At 49.8% G+C, this 18293-nt stretch overlaps 1 protein-coding gene and 1 long non-coding RNA gene across 26 annotated transcripts in view; one reads left to right on the top strand and one right to left on the bottom strand.

Annotated features, from left to right (window-relative positions):
* The window catches only part of LOC140709605 (uncharacterized), a 45981-nt gene extending 43935 nt beyond the window's left edge, over window positions 1–2046 (bottom strand). For 4 of the 9 annotated variants that reach the window (XR_012090110.1, XR_012090113.1, XR_012090118.1 and 1 more), the window contains exon 1: window positions 1686–2046. This is a non-coding gene — a long non-coding RNA (uncharacterized lncRNA). The remainder of the gene's footprint in view (window positions 1–1685) is intronic. The other 5 variants (XR_012090112.1, XR_012090114.1, XR_012090115.1 and 2 more) reach the window with 2 other exon arrangements.
* A 63-nt stretch (window positions 2047–2109) lies between these two features.
* Window positions 2110–18293, top strand: part of LOC140708579 (beta-glucuronidase-like) — a 37514-nt gene continuing 21330 nt past the window's right edge. For 7 of the 17 annotated variants that reach the window (XR_012090100.1, XR_012090097.1, XR_012090098.1 and 4 more), the window contains exons 1-3: window positions 2110–2450; window positions 5223–5307; window positions 8001–8177. Coding sequence is in view for 4 of the 17 variants with exons in the window: in XM_073008689.1 (XP_072864790.1) it covers window positions 2398–2450; window positions 5223–5307; window positions 8001–8177 (315 nt within the window). In the remaining 13 variants the exon portion in view is untranslated. Of the gene's footprint in view, window positions 2540–5222; window positions 5308–8000; window positions 8178–14752; window positions 17937–18293 lie in introns of those variants that run through there. The other 10 variants (XR_012090102.1, XR_012090106.1, XR_012090107.1 and 7 more) reach the window with 8 other exon arrangements.

The following is an 18293-nucleotide window of genomic DNA, read 5'->3' as shown; positions in this document are numbered from 1 at the left end:
CACCTGTAATCCCAGCTTCTCAGGAGGCTGAGGCAGGAGAATCACTTGACCCTGGGAGGTGGAGGTTGCAGTGAGCGGAGATCTTGCCACTGCACTCCAGACTGGGAGACAACAGCAAAACTCCATCTCAAAAAAAAAAAACAAAAACAGACCCCATTTCAAAACAAAAACAAAACACAAATGTGGTATGGAAATAAAAATAATTACTGTGTTAAACACAGCTTCGTAGAAAATAAAAGACCACTCAAATAAAATAAGCTGTCTTTTTAGACGGGTATAATTGTTATTCTTATTTCACAGCTTAAGAAACAGGCTCAGAGAATGTTATTTGATTGGACCGTGTTGTATCTCTGGACAGTGCAGCTGAGAAACAGACTTCGCGTGTAACTCCACTAGCCTACCAGGGTGCCTCTCACAAAGGTAAGAAATGTAAATTTGGCCTAATATACAAAGTTGCCACGGCAGCACTGGGTCAGTTCTACATACACTACTTCTATGTTCATCAAGGGAAACCTTACAGGAAAGTGAAAATGTTTCTAGAAGGTGATTGGACACCAGCACATTTGCTTGTTGCCTTTGGGCTCTTCTTCTAAGGCCAACAGTAACCTGAAATTATTGACTGACTATTCCAGTCAACTGGAGAAAATGGTACCAAGGTCGCCAACATCAGACAAATTCACTTGAGGACCTATCTATGTACTTTGAAAGACAAAACTGCTTGTGAAGGATACTGTATTTCAGAAAAACAGAATCATATTAACAACTAATAACACTGTAAATGCTGATGTGTTGAATGCTACTTTAGAAAAACATGTTCAAATCTAGGGAAAAAAATCGAAAACTACGTATCTAGCTAGCTAGTTAACTATCTAGAGACATGCTTTCATTCTATTGCTCAGGATGCAGAGCAGTGGGATGATCAGAGCTCCTGGCCTCAAGTGGTCCCCCTGCCTCAGCCTCCTAAGTAGCCTGGGCCACAGGTGGACACAGTTACACCTGGGTTTTTGTTTTGTAGAGACAGGGTTTCACTACATTGCCCAGGCTGGTGTCATACTTTGGAGTCTCGCTGTGTTGCCTAGGCTGGGGTGCAGTGCTACAATCTCGGCTCACTGTTAACCTCCGCCTTCTGGGTTCAAGGAGTAGCTGGGACTACAGGCATGTGCCACCACACCCGGCTAATTTTTGTACTATTTTGTAGAGACTGAGTTTCACCATGGCCAGGTTGGTCTCAAACTCTTGACCTCAGGTGATCCACCCACCTTGGCCTCCCAAAGTGCGGGGATTACAGGCTTAGCCACGGAGCCTGGCCGAGCACTTTGTTATTAAACAGCCTAACCCAGGCGGGGCACAGTCCCTCACGCCTGTAATCCTGACGACTCTGATGGCCAAGGTGAGAAGACCGCTTGAACCCAGGAGCTCGAAACTGGCCTGGGCAACATAGCGAGACCCCCATCTCTACAAAAATTACAAAAATTAGGCCACGTGAGCACCGCGCCCGGCCAATTTTTGTATCTTTTGTAGAGACAGGGTTTCTTCATGTTGCCCAGGCTGGTCTAGAACTCCTGAGCCCAAGCCATCCATCCTCCCGCCTCGGCCTCCCAAAGTACCCGGATGGCAGTTTTATTTGGCAGTCCCTCCCTGTTGCACACGTAAGTTTTTTTTTTACTTTTTTAGACAGGGTTTACCTCAGTCTCGCAGGCTGGAATGCTGTGGTGGGGCCATAGCTCATTGGAGCCTTGAACCTTGGGGTTCAAGTAGCTGGGGAGCTGATGTAGGACTACTGAGACAGGGTCGCGCCATGTTGCTAGACTGCTCCTGGCCTGAAGGGATCCTCCCGCCTTGGTCGCGCCTGGACATATTTTTGTATTTTTGAGCGACGTAAACACTGCGCTGGGTCTGAGTTTGTCAACTACCCTTCTCCAGCCAGCAACACACAGGACCTGGAGGGGAGGTAGCGGTTACCAGGCTCCACTCTCAGGAGAAAACTGCTCAGCTACTGACACTCCCACCTCCGTGACGCCGCCGAACGCCCCCGCCTGTGACGTCGCCCCAAGGCCCATCCTTGTGACGTCACCGAAGGCGCGCGCTAGTGACGTCGCAGGGGCCCGCTCCTCACGCGGAGCCAATCGGAACTCGCGGCGGGGCTGCAGGTCTTCCAGGAGCGCTCGTTCGCGGACGGCTGGCCACAGGCGGCCGGGGGGATGTAATCGGCAGCTGAGCTGGCCTTTTTGTGTCCGCAAGCTTGGGCCTGGCTGCCGCCGCCCATAAGCTACCGGGAGGAGCTTTACGACTTCCCCGCCTGCAGGGCCGGGCGTAGCAAGGGCCAGACGCGTCAGGAGCAGGCGCTGCGCCCCAACCGGCCGGCTCCTGGCGGGCCCGTTGCGGAGAAGCTCCTCAATGGCCAGCGGCAGCTGCAGCCCCGGCCGTGCACTCGCCTCACCTGATCCCGGGTAGTGCCTCCCACAAAACCTCCCCCAGCCAGGGCCCGAGGACCCCCGGGAGCGTCCCCCGCCACCTGGCGCGGCTCATCCTGGGCAGGGTAGGCCCCCTCTGAGGTTGCATTAGGGAGCTGCACAGCCGAGCTCGATCTCTCAGGGGCCGTTGTAATCGCATTAAGCCTTTGAAACTTTGTAGCGGTGTAAAAGGGGCTAGAAAACGAAGAAAACATCCTTTTAAAAATATAAGCGATCGGTCGGGCGCGGTGGCCCACGCCTGTAATCCCAGCACTTTGGGAGGTCGAGGCGGGTGGATCACGAGGTCAGGAGTTCAAGACCAGCCTGGCTAGCATGGTGAAACCCCGTCTCTACTAAAAATACAAAAATTTGCCGGGCGTGGTGGCGGGCGCCTGTAATCGCAGTTACTGGGGAGGCTGAGGCAGAGAATTGTTTGAACCCGGGAGGCGGAGGTTGAAGTGTGCCGAGATCGCACCACTGCACTCCAGCCTGGGCGACAGACCGAGACTTTGTCTAAATAAATGTGTGTGTGTGTGTGTGTGTATGCGAGTATGCGATCCAGCCCAGGAAGTTGAGATTACAGTGAGCCGAGATTATATAAAAGATCAAGCATGGGAGGTTGAGGTTACAATCAGAGGAGATTGCGCCATTGCACACCAGCCTGTGTGACAGAGGGATACTCTGACTCTAAAAACTTACATGCAAATGAGAGCTTTTCTTCCAGCGCTCATGCTCAGGCTGAAGAAATTAATTGGGCCGAGCCCAGTGACTCACGCCGGTAATCCCATACTTTGGGAGGCTGTGGCGGTCGGTCACTTGAGCTCAGGGGTTTCAGACTAGCTTGGGCAACATGGTGAAACCCTGTCCCTACAAAAATACAAAAAATTAGCTGGGCATGGTGGCACGCGCTTGTAGTCCCTGCTGCTTGCGGGGCTGAGGTGGGAGAATCGCTTGAGTCCAGGAGGTGGAGGCTGCACCTCCTGGGCTCAGGCAATCCTTTTCAGCCTCCCAAAGTGCGGGGATTACACTGCATTTTAATGCTTTTTTTGAAAATGGAAACTTTTACAGGCAATTCACTTCCTTCAAGCTAATGATAAGGAAATGATGCTATTCTGTTTTGTTTTCTGTTTGTGTGTGTGTATGTGTGTGTTTTCTTTTTTGAGACAGGGTCTTGCTCTGTTGCACAGGCCAGGAGCAGTGGCTCATGCATGCCTCTAATCCCAGCTACACAGAAGGCTGAGGCAGGAGAATCGCTTGAACCCAGGAGGCAGAGGTTGTAGTGAGCCGAGATCGCACCACAACACTAATGCCAACATGCCCAGCTAACTTTAGCATTTTTTAGTAGAGACTGTGTTTCACCATGTTGGCAAGGCTGGTCTTGGACTCCTGACCTCAGGTTATCCACCTGCCTTGGCCTCCCAAAGTGCTGGGATTACAGGCATGAGGCACTGCGCCTGGCTAATTTTTGTATTTTTAGTAGAGGCGGGGTTTCACCATGTTAGCCAGACTGGCGTTGAACTCCTGGCCTTAAGTGATCCACCTGCCTCAGCCTCCCAAAGTGCTGGGACTACAGGTGTGTGCCACCGTGCCCGGGCCCCCTTTATTCCTTACAATCATGCAGTTCTAACTCAGCATTCAGAGGTAGATTTTTCACTTGCAGCAGAGGCAGTAGAGGTTTTGGAAATGCTCCTTGAGGCAGACACTACACCCCGATTTCATGGAGTGCTTTGGGCTGAGCCAAGTCTGCAGTAGGCAGAAGGTTCTGAGAAGTCGTCCCAGCCTGGACAAAGAACAGTTCAGAGCTCTGGGGCACAGGGGTGTGCTCAGCAGGACTGGGTGGACAGGACCGTTGTTGGGAAGGTGAAGAGCACAGGCTTCCAGGAGCAGGTGCCTGACAGACAGGCTTCTTTGGGTGGTGGCCAGAGGAGATGTCTGTTTGCTGGGGCAGGAATTGGAGGGAGCCGCCCAGCCTGGAGAGGTTCAGCCAGGCTGTCACAGGCTTTGAAACTTCCCATCTGAGAGTCTGCACTCCCTGTTTGCTTGATGCATTAATAAATATCCCACCCAAATCTGCACCCATCCACTCCTCTGTTCAAGAGCTGTTTCAGGGAGTCAACCTCATTTTTGGCAGTGTCCAGCCCACTGACCTCAGCTCTGTGTGCCTGGAAGGGTGGCTCTCCTCTGGGGGGATAGGATTCGAAGGCGGGGGGAGAAAGAGTGATGTTAGAGAGCTCAGTCTAGGACTAGAGGATCATGTGTCCTTATGTAAAATACATCTCAAGTTAGGGAAGAAAGCAGTGGCTTTATGCTTTGTGTGTGTGTGTGTGTGTGTGTGTGTGTGTGTGTGTGTGTGTGTGTGTTTCTTTTGTTTGTTTTGAGACAGGGCTCTATGGACCAGGCTCTATGGACCAGGCTGGACTGTAGTGTGATCCTGGCTCATGGCAACCTTCACCTCCTGGGTTCAAGCAATTCTCGTGCCTCAGTCTCCCAAGTAGCTGGTGTTAAACAGATATGTGCCACCATGTCTGGCTAATTTTTGTATTTGTAGTAGAGGCAGGGTTTTGCCATGTTGGCCAGGCTGATCTTGAACTCCCAACCTCAAGTGATCTACCCGCCTTGGCCTCCCGAACTGCTGAGATCAAATTTGTGAGCCATCGTGCCTGGCCCCATGTTGTGTTCTGATGGGGAAAGATGGGACAGAGAGGATGGGAGGGTGTTCCAGCCCTTCCTGGACTGACGGAACCTGTGTCTTCTGCCTTCTGTGGACAGGATGGTGATTGCTCACGCCAAAGCCTTGGACCCCTCCCGGCCTGTGACCTTTGTGACCAACTCCAACTATGCAGCAGAGAAGTGGGTGAGCCTGGGGGTCCCCACCCCATTTTTCCCCACCTTTGCCTGGGCTTGTCCTGAAGTCTGCTCATGGGAACAGCTGGAAAGAACCATGAGCTGCCAGCCAGGGATTTTTTATTTTGTTTTTTTACTTGAAAAGATAGAGACAGGGTCTTGCCATGTTGCCCAGACTGGTCTCGAACTCCTGGGCTCAAGCGATCCTCCTGCCTCAACCTCCCAAAGGGCTGGGGTTACAGGTGTGGGCCACCGCACCCAGCTGCAGCCAGTCTGTTTTCAAAGATGGTCTTTGGGTTAATGAGAATTCTCTCCCTGCTTACTCGCCAGGCAGTGTGGCTTTCTGAATCCAGGGAGGCTGGGCATAGGGAGATGGGATTTGTTTGCTCAGTTTGGACTCAGCGTTTTTTGCACTTTGATTTAATAGACTTATAGAATGTCAAAGGTTTAAGGGGGCTTAGAGTTCATCTGGCCTACGCCTGGATGTTCAGAATCTCTAGGGGAATTTTTTTTGAAATGGCAGATCTCTGCATTCTGAGATCCTGATTCAGTAACTCCAAAGTTGGAGCCTGCATTTTTCTTTTTCTTCTGTAGAGACAAGGTCTTACTCTGTTGCCCTGGCTGGAGTGCAGTGGTGCAATCACAGCTCACTGTAGCCTTGAATTCCTGGGCCCAAGAGATCCTCCTGCCTCATCCTCCCGAGTAACTGGGACTTCAGGTGTTCCCGGGTAATTTTAAATCTTTTTGCAGAGATGGGATTGCACTATATTGCCCAGGCTGGTCTCAAACTCTTGAGCTCAAGTGATCCTCCAGCCTTGGCCTCCCAAAGTGGTGGGATTACAGACACAAGCTGCCATTCCTGGCTGACATTAGCATTCTTTTTTTTTTCTTTTTTTTTTTTGGAGATGGAGTCTTGCTCTGTTGCCCAGGCTGTAGTGCAATGGTGCAATCTTGGCTTACTGCAACCTCCTCTGCCCGAGTTCAAGCAATTCTCCTGCCTCGGCCTCCAGTGTAGCTGGGATTACAGGCACACGATACCACGCCTGGCTAATTTTTATATTTTTTAGTAGAGACAGGATTTCGCCATGTTGGCCAAGCTTGTCTCGAACTCCTGACCTCAGGTGATCCACCCACCTTGGCCTCCCAAAGTGCTAGGATTACAGGCATGAGCCACCACACCCAGCCAGCATTCTTACTAGAAAGTAGTGTGTTTAGGACGCATTAGAAACTCGCCAGTTGGACACAGAAGCATCTGCTGCTCAGCCCTGAGCACCAGTTTGCTGAAGCTGATGGTGGTCCTACTCGGTCATCTCTGCCCTGCTGCTAGGTGGGACTCTTTCAGGCCCTCTGCAGCCCACAGTGTTGCCTCATGAAAGCTGCCTCAAGATTCTCTGTGATGGGCCGGGCGCGGTGGCTCAAGCTTGTAATCCCAGCACTTTGGGAGGCCGAGATGGGCGGATCACGAAGTCAGGAGATCGAGACCATCCTGGATAACACGATGAAACCCCATCTCTACTAAAAAATACAAAACACTAACCGGGCAAGGTGGTGGGCGCCTGTAGTCCCAGCTACTCGGGAGGCTGAGGCAGGAGAATGGCGTAAACCCAGGAGGCGGAGCTTGCAGTGAGCTGAGATCCGGCCACTGCACTCCAGCCTGGGCGACAGAGCAAGAGTCCGTCTCAAAAAGAAAAAATAAAAAAAGATTCTCTGTGATGGCCGGGCATAGTGGCTTACACCTGCAATCCCAACGTTTTGGGAGGCCAAGGCGGGTGGATCACTTGAGGTCGGGAGTTAGAGACCAGACCAGCCAACTGGTGAAACCTTGTTTCTACCAAAAATACAAAAAATTAGCTGGATGTGGTGGCACGCACCTGTAATCCCAGCTACCTGGGAGGCTGAGGCATGAGAAGCACTTGATCGTGGGAGGCAGAGGTTGCAGTGAGCCGAGATGATGACACTACATTCTAGCCTGCGCAACAGAGTGAGACTGTGTATCCAAAACAAAACAAAAAGATTTTCTGTGAGAATGACTGCATCGGCCCCTCAGGTGGGAGCGCTTCTCCAGGGCAAGGTAAGTCCAGGACAAGTCCCAGTGATGGGACTGCTGCCTGGAGAGGAGTCAGCTCCAGTGGCGGGGGCCCTCGGCTTTGGCTGAGGACTGCGCGTTGGCAGCTGCTCTGCCTCTCACAGTCCTTTTCAGCTGCGCACGTCAGTGCAGAGTCACAGGCCTGCCTCCTTTGGGCTACTTTGTGACCATGTTTCCTGCCGGTGGGGCAGGGTAATTTCAGGATCTAAACTGGTGAACTTGGATGTTCTCAGTCCCGAGAGGCAGTTCTTCCTCTTCTAGTTTTTTTGTTTGTTTGTTTTGTAGAAATGGGGTCATGCGATGTTGCCCAGGCTGGTCTCAAACTTCTGTGCTGAAGCTATCCTCCCACCTTGGCCTCGCAGTGTGCTGGGATTACAGGCATGAGCTACTGTGCCCTGTTAACTGTCTTACTACTATACTTTTAGAGCTGGGGTCTTGTGTGTTGCTCAGGCTGGTCTCAAACTCCTGGCCTCAAGCCATCCTCCTGCCTCAGCCTCCCTGAATGCCTCGATTATATCCTCTTCTTACCTTCTTTGCCAGAAGAGCCCCCAAAGCATGTGAGTTCTGAGTCATACAGTCTTTTAGGTGCTGAACGGGCTCTCCTGCTCTGGTCCTAGGCTCCGTATGTGGATGTGATCTGTGTGAACAGCTACTACTCTTGGTATCTCGACTACAGGCACCTGGAGTTGATTCAGCTGCAGCTGACCACCCAGTTTGAGAACTGGTGTAAGATGTTTCAGAAGCCCATTATTCAGAGCAAGTACAGAGCGGAAATGATTGCAGGGTTTCATTAGGTAAGTGCTATTGAACTTTCTGCTTATGTGTTATCTCAGGGCAGAGATGTCACTCACCTCCCCCGGCCTGCCCTACGCCCACTGCACTGTTCCCCTCACTTTAGCTTTGGGCTCACCTCCCTCTGTCCCGTCCATATTCCCTTCCTGCCAGCAGCCAGGCCTCTGCCCCACTCGCTTGGTCCTCAGAGGTGGCCTCCTTACCAGCCTTGTTTCCAGATGGCCTCCTATCACCCATGCCCAAGTGATCTTTCTAAAAAATCCAAATTTGTATTTGTTTGCTTTTGAGACTCGGTCTCTCTCTGTCACCCAGGCTGGAGTGTGGTGGTGTGATCACTGCTACTGCAACCTAAACTTCCTGGGCCCAGGTGATGCTCCCACCTCAGCCTCCTGAGTAGCAGGGATCATAGGCACATGCCAACATGCCTGGCTAATTTTTTTACTTTCATAGAGATGGGGTCTTGTTGTGTTGCCCAGGCTGGTCTTGATTCCTGGGCTCAAGTGTTCCTTCTGTCTCACCCTCACAGAGCACTGGGATTACAGGTGTGAGCCACTGTGCCCGGCCACAGATAAAAATTTGGGAGTCCTGTGATTGGCTCCCCCAGGCCCACAGGACAAAGCCATAATCCCTGGTCAGGACATTCAGTGTCCTCTGCTCTCTCCTGGATTTTCATCCTCTTCTCCCCTCACTCTCAGCCACTGATCTGTTTCCACTGCCCTCATTGCTCTCCTGCTCTTGCTTGAGCTGTTTCTTCTGCCTGGAATGCCCATGTTGGCACCATAATCACCAACTATAAGATGCTTTTTTTTTCTTTATGATTTTGGAGATAGGTTCTTGCTATGATGCCCAGGCTGGTCTCGAATTCCTGGACTCAATTGATCTTCCTGCCTTGGCCTCCCAAAGTGCTGAGGTTAGAGGTGTGATCCACTGTGCTAGCCTTTTGTTTGTTTGTTTTTCACAGGATCTTATTCTGTTGTCCAGGCTGGAGTGCAGTGGTGTCATTATAGCTCACTGCAGCCTTAAACCCCTGGGCTGAAGTGATTCCCCCACCTCAGCCTCCGGAGTAGCTCGGACGACAGACATGAACCACCATGGGCAGCCTATTTTTAGAATTTTTGGGACTGCCAGGCGCGGTGGCTCAAGCCTGTAATCCCAGCACTTTGGGAGGCCGAGACGGGTGGATCACGAGGTCAGGAGATCGAGACCATCCTGGCTAACATGGTGAAACCCCGTCTCTACTAAAAAATACAAAAAACTAGCCGGGCGAGGTGGCGGGCGCCTGTAGTCCCAGCTACTCGGGAGGCTGAGGCTGGAGAATGGCTTGAACCTGGGAGGCGGAGCTTGCAGTGAGCTGAGATCCGGTCACTGCACTCCAGCCTGGGCTACAGAGCGAGACTCCGTCTCAAAAAAAAAAAAAAAAAAAAAAAAAAAGGATTTTTGGGACCAGGCGCCATGACTCACGCCTGTAGTCCTAGCACTTTGGGAGACTGAGGTGGGCAGATCACAATGTCAGGAGTTCGAGACTGGCCTGGCTAACATGGTGAAAGCCTATCTCTACTAAAGATACAAAAAATTAGCTGGACAGAGGTTGCAGTTAGCCGAAATTGCGCGATTGCGCTCCAGCCTGGGTGACAGGGCGAGACTCCGTCTCAAAGAAAATTTTTTAAAAATTTTTCGGTAGAGATTGAGTCTTGCTCTCAGGCTGATTTTGAACTCCTGGCCTTAGTGATTCTCTCATCTCGGACTCTCAAAGTACTGGGAATACGAGCGTGAGTCACACGATGCATGACTGAAAAGATTTCTGTTCACTGGCCGAGTCTCCTCACAGCTGTCCCGCTGTGGGGAGGTTTACCCCGCCTGCTCCAGCCTGAGGGAGGCTTCCCCGAGCTCTGCCTCTGTTGTAGCCCGAACCCCCCTCTCCCAGCGTTCTCGCCAGCCACTGTCATTATTTCTTTACCTCTCTTTGACTGGACTGTGGGCTCAGGAGAGAGAAGGAGTTCTATTTATTGTTGCTTCCCAAGTACTCTGCGATGTCTGACACAGCACGTGCTAAATAATATCTATTGAGGGCATGCCGTCTGGAATATGATCTTGCTTTCATAGCATGATTTTGCTGTCAAACCATATTTTCATCTGAACACAAAGTTACATTCTGCAGAGATCGAGAGTGTTATAAATGCAGATTTTCTAATAAATTCAGACTTGGTTCTTATTGCAGAGTTTGGTTTTATGCACAGAAAAGGTGGAGTTTCTTATTTTCCAGGTATCAAGGGAATGATGATGAATACCAAGAAGGATCTTAAAGAACGTGCTTGTTTAGTTTATATATTTATTTATTCATTCATTCATTTTTGAGACAGAGTCTTGCTCTGTTGCCCAAGCTGGAGGGCAGTGGTGCAGTCTTAGCCCACTGCAACCTCTGTCTCCCAGGTTCAAGTGACTCTCATGCCTCAGCCTCCCGAGTAGCTGGGAGTGCACCACTACACCTGGCTAATTTTCGTATTTTTAGTAGAGACGGGGTTTCACCATGTTGGCCAGGCTAGTCTCAAACTCCTGACCTCAAGTGATCCACCCACCTCGGCCTCCCAAAGTGCTGGGATTACAGGTGTGAACCAGTGCGCCCGGCCTACAAGTTTATTTTAGATTTCATGGGAAGAATCAACTTAAGTACTACTTAAGAGAAGTGGAATTCTGGTTCCACCTCTCCCATTACCTTGCTGTGCAGATTTGGAAAGTTAATAATGTCTCTGGGTACTGGGTTTCTTAAAGTAGGCAACATTTACCATCCTGCATTCACAGCATCGTTATTAGGAGCAAATAAAATATTACGTGTACAACACCAACAACAAATATTTCAGTGCCCGATACTGAATGGAGAAGGCCATAGTGTGTTTGTGGTGGTTTTTATGTATTTGTGGTCAGGATGTAGCTTTGGGCTGAATGTATTTTTAGGTTCTTGCATTTGTAGGGAAAGCAGTATAGACATAGGAAGATTTGGGCTCAGACTGGGTGTGGTGCCTCATGCCTGTGATCCCAGCACTTTGGGAGGCCTAGGTGAGAGGATTTCTTGAGGCCAGGAGTTTGAGATCAACCTGGGCAACACAGCAAGACCCCATCTCTACATACACACACAGAAAAACAAAATAAGCCAGGCATAGTGTGCACACCTGTCGTCTTAGCTACTTGAAAGGCTGAGGCAGGAGAATTGCTTGAGCTCAGGAGCTGGAGGCTGCAGTGAGCTATACTTGCACAATTGTATTCCAACTTGGGTGAGAGAGCAAGACCCTGACTTGCTTTCTCAATATAGGGTGACCCCATCTCTACAAAAAGTAATTTTTTAAAATGAGCTGGACATGGCGAGGCATGCCTGTGGTCCCAGTTACTCAGGAGGCTGAGGTAAGAGGATCACTTGAACCCAGGAGGTCGAGGCTGCAGTGATCTCTGATCATGCCACTGCACTCTAGCCTGGGTGACAGAGGGAGACCCTGCTTGAAAAGAAAAAAAGATCTGGGGTTGGTGTTCCAGGTAAATACAGATTTGCCAGTAAGTAGGGGGACAGTTGGATATCACTGAAGGCGAACACTTTAGGGAAGACTTTGATCACCACTTCGATGTTACCTAGAATGATCCTCCACCCCTACCATTAGAACAGTGACCCAGTTTGGGAAGGATAGGGATGCCCACTCCCTGCCCCCCAGTTTGAGTAGTTTCTTTATACACATGCACAAAGCAGTGTTCAAAGATTCAGGCAGAGACTCATTCCTTCTGTCACTCAGGCTGGAGTGCAGTGACGCGATCTCAGCTCACTGCAACCTCCACTCCCCGCAGGGTTCAAGCAATTCTCCTGCCTCAGCCTCCTGAGTAGCAGGAATTACAGGTGTGCACCACCATGCCCAGCTAATTTTTAGTAGAGACGGTTTCGCCATGTTCAGGCTGGTCTCTGAATCACTGGATCTCTCTCTGTCTCTGGCTTGGCCTCCTTATCTCCAGGAAACATCCATGCCAACTCCAGCCTCCTGCCTTAGAACCACACTCTGTGCCTTCGATTCTGCAAGGCCACCTGGCTTTGCTGTGCTCCCTGTCCATTGGGATTAGCCATGGCACCTCTCAGAAGGTGGTGAGTTGGGGCACTCCTACAGCTCACATAATTTGCTGGTCTTCTTTCAGGGATCAATGTCCTGTGTTGTCTATTGTTCAGTATCTGAAAACCCGTGGTTCTTCCGTTTATCTGATGTTCTAGGCATTCAAGGTTGGAGTGGAACTCTGATCCCTGTTTTACTTTCATGGCTAGAAATGGAAATCTTTTTTTGACGGGGGGACAGAGTCTTGCTCTGTTGCCCAGGCTGGAGTGCAGTGGCGTGATCTCGGCTCACTGCGACCTCCACCTCCTGGGTTCAAGTGATTCACCTACCTCAGCCTCCCGAGTAGGGGGACTACAGGTGTGTGCCATCATACCTGGTTAATTTTTTGTATTTTTAGTAGAGACGGGGTTTCACCGTGTTAGCCATGATGGTCTCAATCTCCTGAACTCATAATCTGCCAGCCTCATCCTTCCAATGTGCCGGGATTACAGGTGTTAGTCACCACCGCGCCTGGCCCTTATTTTTAATATGTGATTCAGGATTGTCTTTTCCACATAGATTTCTCCAACTATTCTAGTTTTTATTCTTATTCTCTCTCTCTCTCTCTCTCTCTCTCTCTCTCTCTCTCTATTTGGGGGACATAGAGTAGCTGGGACTACAGGTGCCCGCCACCACGCCCAGCTAATTTTTTTTGTATTTTTAGTAGAGATAGAGTTTCACCATGTTAGCCAGGATGGTCTTGATCTCCTGACCTCATGATCCGCCTGCCTCGGCCTCCCAAAGTGCTGGAATTACAGGCGTGAGCCACTGTGCCTGGCCCATTCTAGAACAAATTTTTAAGTATACAACAGCTCAGATCTTGCATGATTATTTCATTTTATTGAGTTGGGGTCTTGCTCTTTACCCAGGCTGGAGTGCAGTGGTGTGATCATGGCTTACTGCAGCCTCAACCTCCCAGGCTCAAGCCTTCCTTCCCTCACAGCCTCCTGCATAGCTGAGACTACAGATGCAAGCCACCACACCCGGACTGGCTAATTTTTTTTTTTTGGTAGAGATGGGTTCTCACTATGTTGCTCAGGTTGGTCTCTAACTCCTGGGCTCAAATGATCCTCCTGCCTTGGCCTCCCAAAGTGCTGAGATTATAGGTATGAGCCACTGCACCTAGCTTTGGGTGGTTATGTTAATAAGTGATTCAGCTGAACACAACAGCTGAATTTCAAAATTCTCATGGTCAATCCCTAAATATAACCCAAATTAATCCCATGCGACCCAGTTCCAATGTGGCATCACCTTCAAAGAAATATACCCATTAAATAAAAACCAAATGTTATCTGATGAATGAATGCTTATGGCTCTCAATTAAGATTACACGTTAGGCTGGGTGCTTACACCTGTAATCCCAGCACTTTGGGAGGCCGAGCCAGATAGATCACCTGAGGTCAGAAGTTCGAGACCAGCCTGGCCAACATGGTGAAACCCTGTTGCTACTAAAAATACCAAAAATTAGCTGGGTGTAGTGGTGGGCGCCTATAATCCCAGCTACTCAGGAGACTGAGACAAGAGAATCCCTTGAAAGTGGGAGGCGGAGGTTGCAGTGAGCCAAGATCACACCATTGCATGCCAGCCTGGGCAATAAGAGCAAAACTCCATCTCAAAAAAAAAAAAACAAAAAAATTACATATTAGTGCTTCTTGTAGATCTTTCTCTATCCTTTGACACTTTGAATTCCTCATCTTGACAGCTGCCCAGATTCCTCCCTTCCTCCCACATCCACCAAGAATTCTGCCCCAACCCGGGCCCCAGGCATTCTCAGTGTTTCATTCCCTCTCCCAGGAAGCTGAGCTACCAAAGACTGTGCCTCCAACTCACAGATGAAAAGAAGAGACCAGGCCAGGCATAGTGGCTCACACCTGTAATCCTAGATCTCTAGGAAGTCAAGGTGGGAGGATGGCTTGAGGCCAGGAGTTCAAGACCAGCCTGGGCAACATTAGGGAGAGACCTTGTCTCTAAAAAAAAAAAAAAATTTAAATTAGCCAGGCATGGTAGCATGTTGCTGTGGTTCCAGCTATTCAGGAGGCTGAGGCGGGAGGATCTCTTGAGCCCTGGAGGTCGAGGCTGCAGTGAGCTGTGATTGCGCCACTGCACTCCAGCATGGGGGACGGGGCCTATCAAAAAACAGAAGAAAGAAAGAGAGAAATAAAGAGAAAATAAGAGACTTCCTAAGCCTAAACTGGATTTTATTTTTAGGTTTTGTTTTTCTTTTCCTTTTCCTTTTCTTTTGAGATGGAGTGCAAAAAAAGCTCTGGTGCCTAGGCAATGGTGCTATCTCAGCTCACTGCAGCCTCTACCTTCCAGGTTCAAGCAATTCTCCTGTCTCAGCCTCCCGAGCAGCTGGGATTATAGGAGTGTGTTACCATGCTTGGCTGATATTCTATTTTTAGTAGAGACAGGGCTTTACTATATTAGCCAGGCTGGTCTCAAACTCTGGATTTCAGGTGATCCACCTGCCTCAGCCTCCCAAAATGCTGGGATTACAGATGTGAGCCACCGCACCTGGCCTGACCTGGATTTTAGAAGACATTTGTTCCTGTATTCTCTGACACCGTTCCACCTGGTTGGTAACAGTAATCCATACTTGCGCAGTGATACGAAAATCAAAGTGAGAAGACAGATCATCTCATTTAATGTGAGCTTTACATGCCCCTGAATGGTCCATAAAGCAAATGCCACTCTCTCCCGCCATTACAGAGGGAAAGCATTGTAGCTTAACAGCAGGGACTTGCCTGAAGTCCCACGGCAGAGAGATGTCAGAGCCAGACTCTAGCACGGGTCTTCTGTTGAGAAGTCACGTGTAAAACCCTGCCCCAGAAAGATCCACAGTTCATCCAGCCACGACACAGCCACCTTTATTCTACTCCATGGACATTCTGGGTATTTTTTTAGTATAAATCTGAAAGTTTCAACCAGGGGGCTGCTCCTGATGATCTCTCAACTAATGAGAACCAGATACCCAGTACTCCCCCTGCCCACCGATTCCCTGAGCCCTCTGCATCCTGGGGGGTAATTAGTGTGAATTCCAGTTTCTAGCCAATTCTGTTTTTCAATTTTTTTTTTTTTTTTTTTTTTTTTTGAGATGAAGTTTTCATTCTTGTTGCCCAGGCTGGAGTGCAGTGGCACTATCTCGGCTCAATGCAACCTCCGCCTCCTGGGTTCAAGTGATTCTCCTGCCTCAGCCTCTTGAGTAGCTGGGATTACAGGTGCACGCCACCACATCTGGCTAATTTTTGTGTTTTTAGTAGAGACGGGGTTTCACAATGTTGGCCAGGCTGATCTCAAACTCCTGACCTTGTGATCCGCCCACCTCAGCCTCCCAAAGTGCTGGGATTACAGGTGTGAGCCACTGTTCCCAATGTGTTTTCCAAATTTCTGAGCAATCCAGGCACCCACAATTTGGAATGAAGGGCAGATAACCTGTGTGCCTGCCTGGCTTGATCATAAACTGCAGCCCTCAGACTGCAGAAGAAGAAACTTGTAGATTTTCTGGGTCATTCTCCACCATTTAACACAAAAAGAGATGCAGGCCAGTCATGGTAACTTATGCCTGTAACACTAGCACTTTGGGAGGCTGAGGTGAGAGGACTGCTGGACACCAAGAGTTTGAGACCAACCTGGCCAACACAACGAGACTGCATATCTTGGGGGAAAAAAAAGAGAGTGAGAGAGAGATGCAGCAAAGGGTGCCCTTTTCTACACAGGGGCCTCTGTTGCCCAGGCTGGAGTGTACTGGCAAGATAGTGATCATAGTTCACTGCAGCCTCAAACTGCTGGGCTCAGGTGATCCTCCTTCCTTGGCCTCCTGAGTAGCTGAGACTACAGGTGCACACCACCACCCAGCTAATTTTTTTTTCTTTTTACGAGACAGGGTCTCAGTATATTTCCCAAGCTGGTGTTAAACTCCTGGCCTCAAGCAATCCTCCTATCTCAGCCTCCCAAAGTGCTGGAATTATAGGCATGAGCCACCATGCCTGGCCTCTCTGGTATAGTTATCTTTCTTTTTTTTTTTTTGGAGATGGAGTCTCTGTTGTCTCCAGGGCTGGAGTGCAATGACCCAGTCTCAGCTCACTGCAACCTCCGCCTGCCAGGTTCAAGTGATTCTCCTGCCTCAGCCTCCTGAGTAGCTGGGATTACAGGCACCTGCCACCAAGCCTGGCTAATTTTTTGTATTTGCAGAGACGGGTTTCACCATGTTGGCCAGACTGGTCTTGAACTCCCGACCTCAGGTGATTCAACCACCTCAGCCTCCCGAAGTGCTGGGATTAGAGGCGTGAGCCACTGTGCCTGGCCCCTGGTACATTTTTCGGCAACACTTTTCTGCCTTTGAAAGGGGCTGAATGCACAGCTTCTCGCTGAAAAGCCAAGATGTAAAGGCAGTATGACAAGTGGAAATCCAATCTCCACAACTCACTGGGTAATCAGAGATAAGTTCTGGGTCTTGCTGAGTTGTTTCTCTGCCCCTAAATTGGGGGCCAGGAGAACTCCCTTGCTCAAGGCCCTACTTTGGGCTGCTGTGAGAATCCCATGTGGCCACGCAGGTGAAGGGCCATCAATGTGGCCTCTGGTTTTCCTCAGGAATTCTCCTCGTGGCAGATTCCACAGCTTCCACGGCTGCGTGTGGTGGCTTATGCCTATAATCCCAGCACTTTTGGAGGCCAAGGCAGGTGGGTCACCTGAGGTTAGCAGTATGAGACCAGCCTGGCCAATATGACGAAATCTCATCTCTACTAAAAATGCAAAAAATTAGCTGGGCATGGTGGCAGATGCCTGTAATCCCAGCTACTCAGGAGGCTGAGGCAGGAGAATCACTAGAACCCGAGAGGTGGAGTTTGCAGTGAGCCATGATCATGCCACTGCACTCCAGCCTGGGCAACAAGAGTGAAACTCTGTCTCCAAAAAAATAAATAAAATTTAAAAAACAAACACAAAAATTAGCCAGGTGTGGTCACACGCCTGTAGTCTCAGCTAATCGGAAGGCTAAGGCAGAAGAATCGCCTGAACCTGGGAGGTGGAGGTTGCAGTGAGCCGAGATCGTGTCAGTGCCCTCCAGCCTGAGCGACCGAGAGAGGCTCCGTCTGATTGTTTTTTAAAAAAAAAAAAAAAAAAAAAAAGATTCCGCAGCCTCTAGATGTCAATTTGTTGTGCTCCAGACAGCCCTGGAAGACCTCCCAGGATGCGTTTAGGGTCTACCCCCCACCCCTCAACTGAGCCAGCACCCACAGGCCATGGGACCAGCTGCCATTGCTCCTACCAGCAGCTCAGGCCAAAGCCTGCAGAGACAAGCTCTTCACAACCGTCACTCCTTCCTCTGTGGGGACAGACAGGGCCTGTGAAAGACTCCAATCACTCCAGCTTCTAGTGATCCTACAAGCCTTTCTGCTATACCCAATCTCTAAAGGAGACCTGAGAAATACAACATATGTGTTCTCTCATCCCTAGTGCCCCTACCCTGGGATGGGGTGCTAAGGGGCAGCCAGGCCCCTCAGATGTCCAACTGGGATCAAACTGGCAGAGCCCATCAACAGATGAGTGGATAAAGAAAAATGTGGTGTGTATATATTATGGAATACTACTCAGCCAAAAAAAAAAAAATGAGGCCAGGTGTGGTGGCTCACACCTGTAATCCCAGCACTTTGGGAGGCCAAGGCAGGTGGATCACTTGAGGCCAGGAGTTTGAGGCTTCAGTGAGCTATGATCACGCCATTGCACACACTTCAGCCTGGGCAACACAGTGAGACCCTGTCTCCAAAAATAAAGAAAGTGGCTTATAGCAATTTGGGGTTAAGTGTAAAGGGTCATTTTTGCATCGTAAACTTTGCTTTCCATTATGACATCCTTGAGTTCAAGGACTGTATCTCTACCTTCCCTCTCGCCCAAACTTGTTGCCTCTAACATGAAGCTGCCCCTGTTGTGTTTCATAAAAGTAGCCCAGGCTCTCCCAGCAATGCCTGTTCCCTTGCAGGTATTGTGACCTCTACACAA

This window comes from Chlorocebus sabaeus, chromosome 21 (assembly GCF_047675955.1).
Source record: "Chlorocebus sabaeus isolate Y175 chromosome 21, mChlSab1.0.hap1, whole genome shotgun sequence".
Classification (NCBI taxonomy): Eukaryota; Metazoa; Chordata; class Mammalia; order Primates; family Cercopithecidae; genus Chlorocebus; species Chlorocebus sabaeus.
Note: the sequence above shows the minus strand (reverse complement) of the source record. Positions and strands in the feature narration are given on the sequence as shown.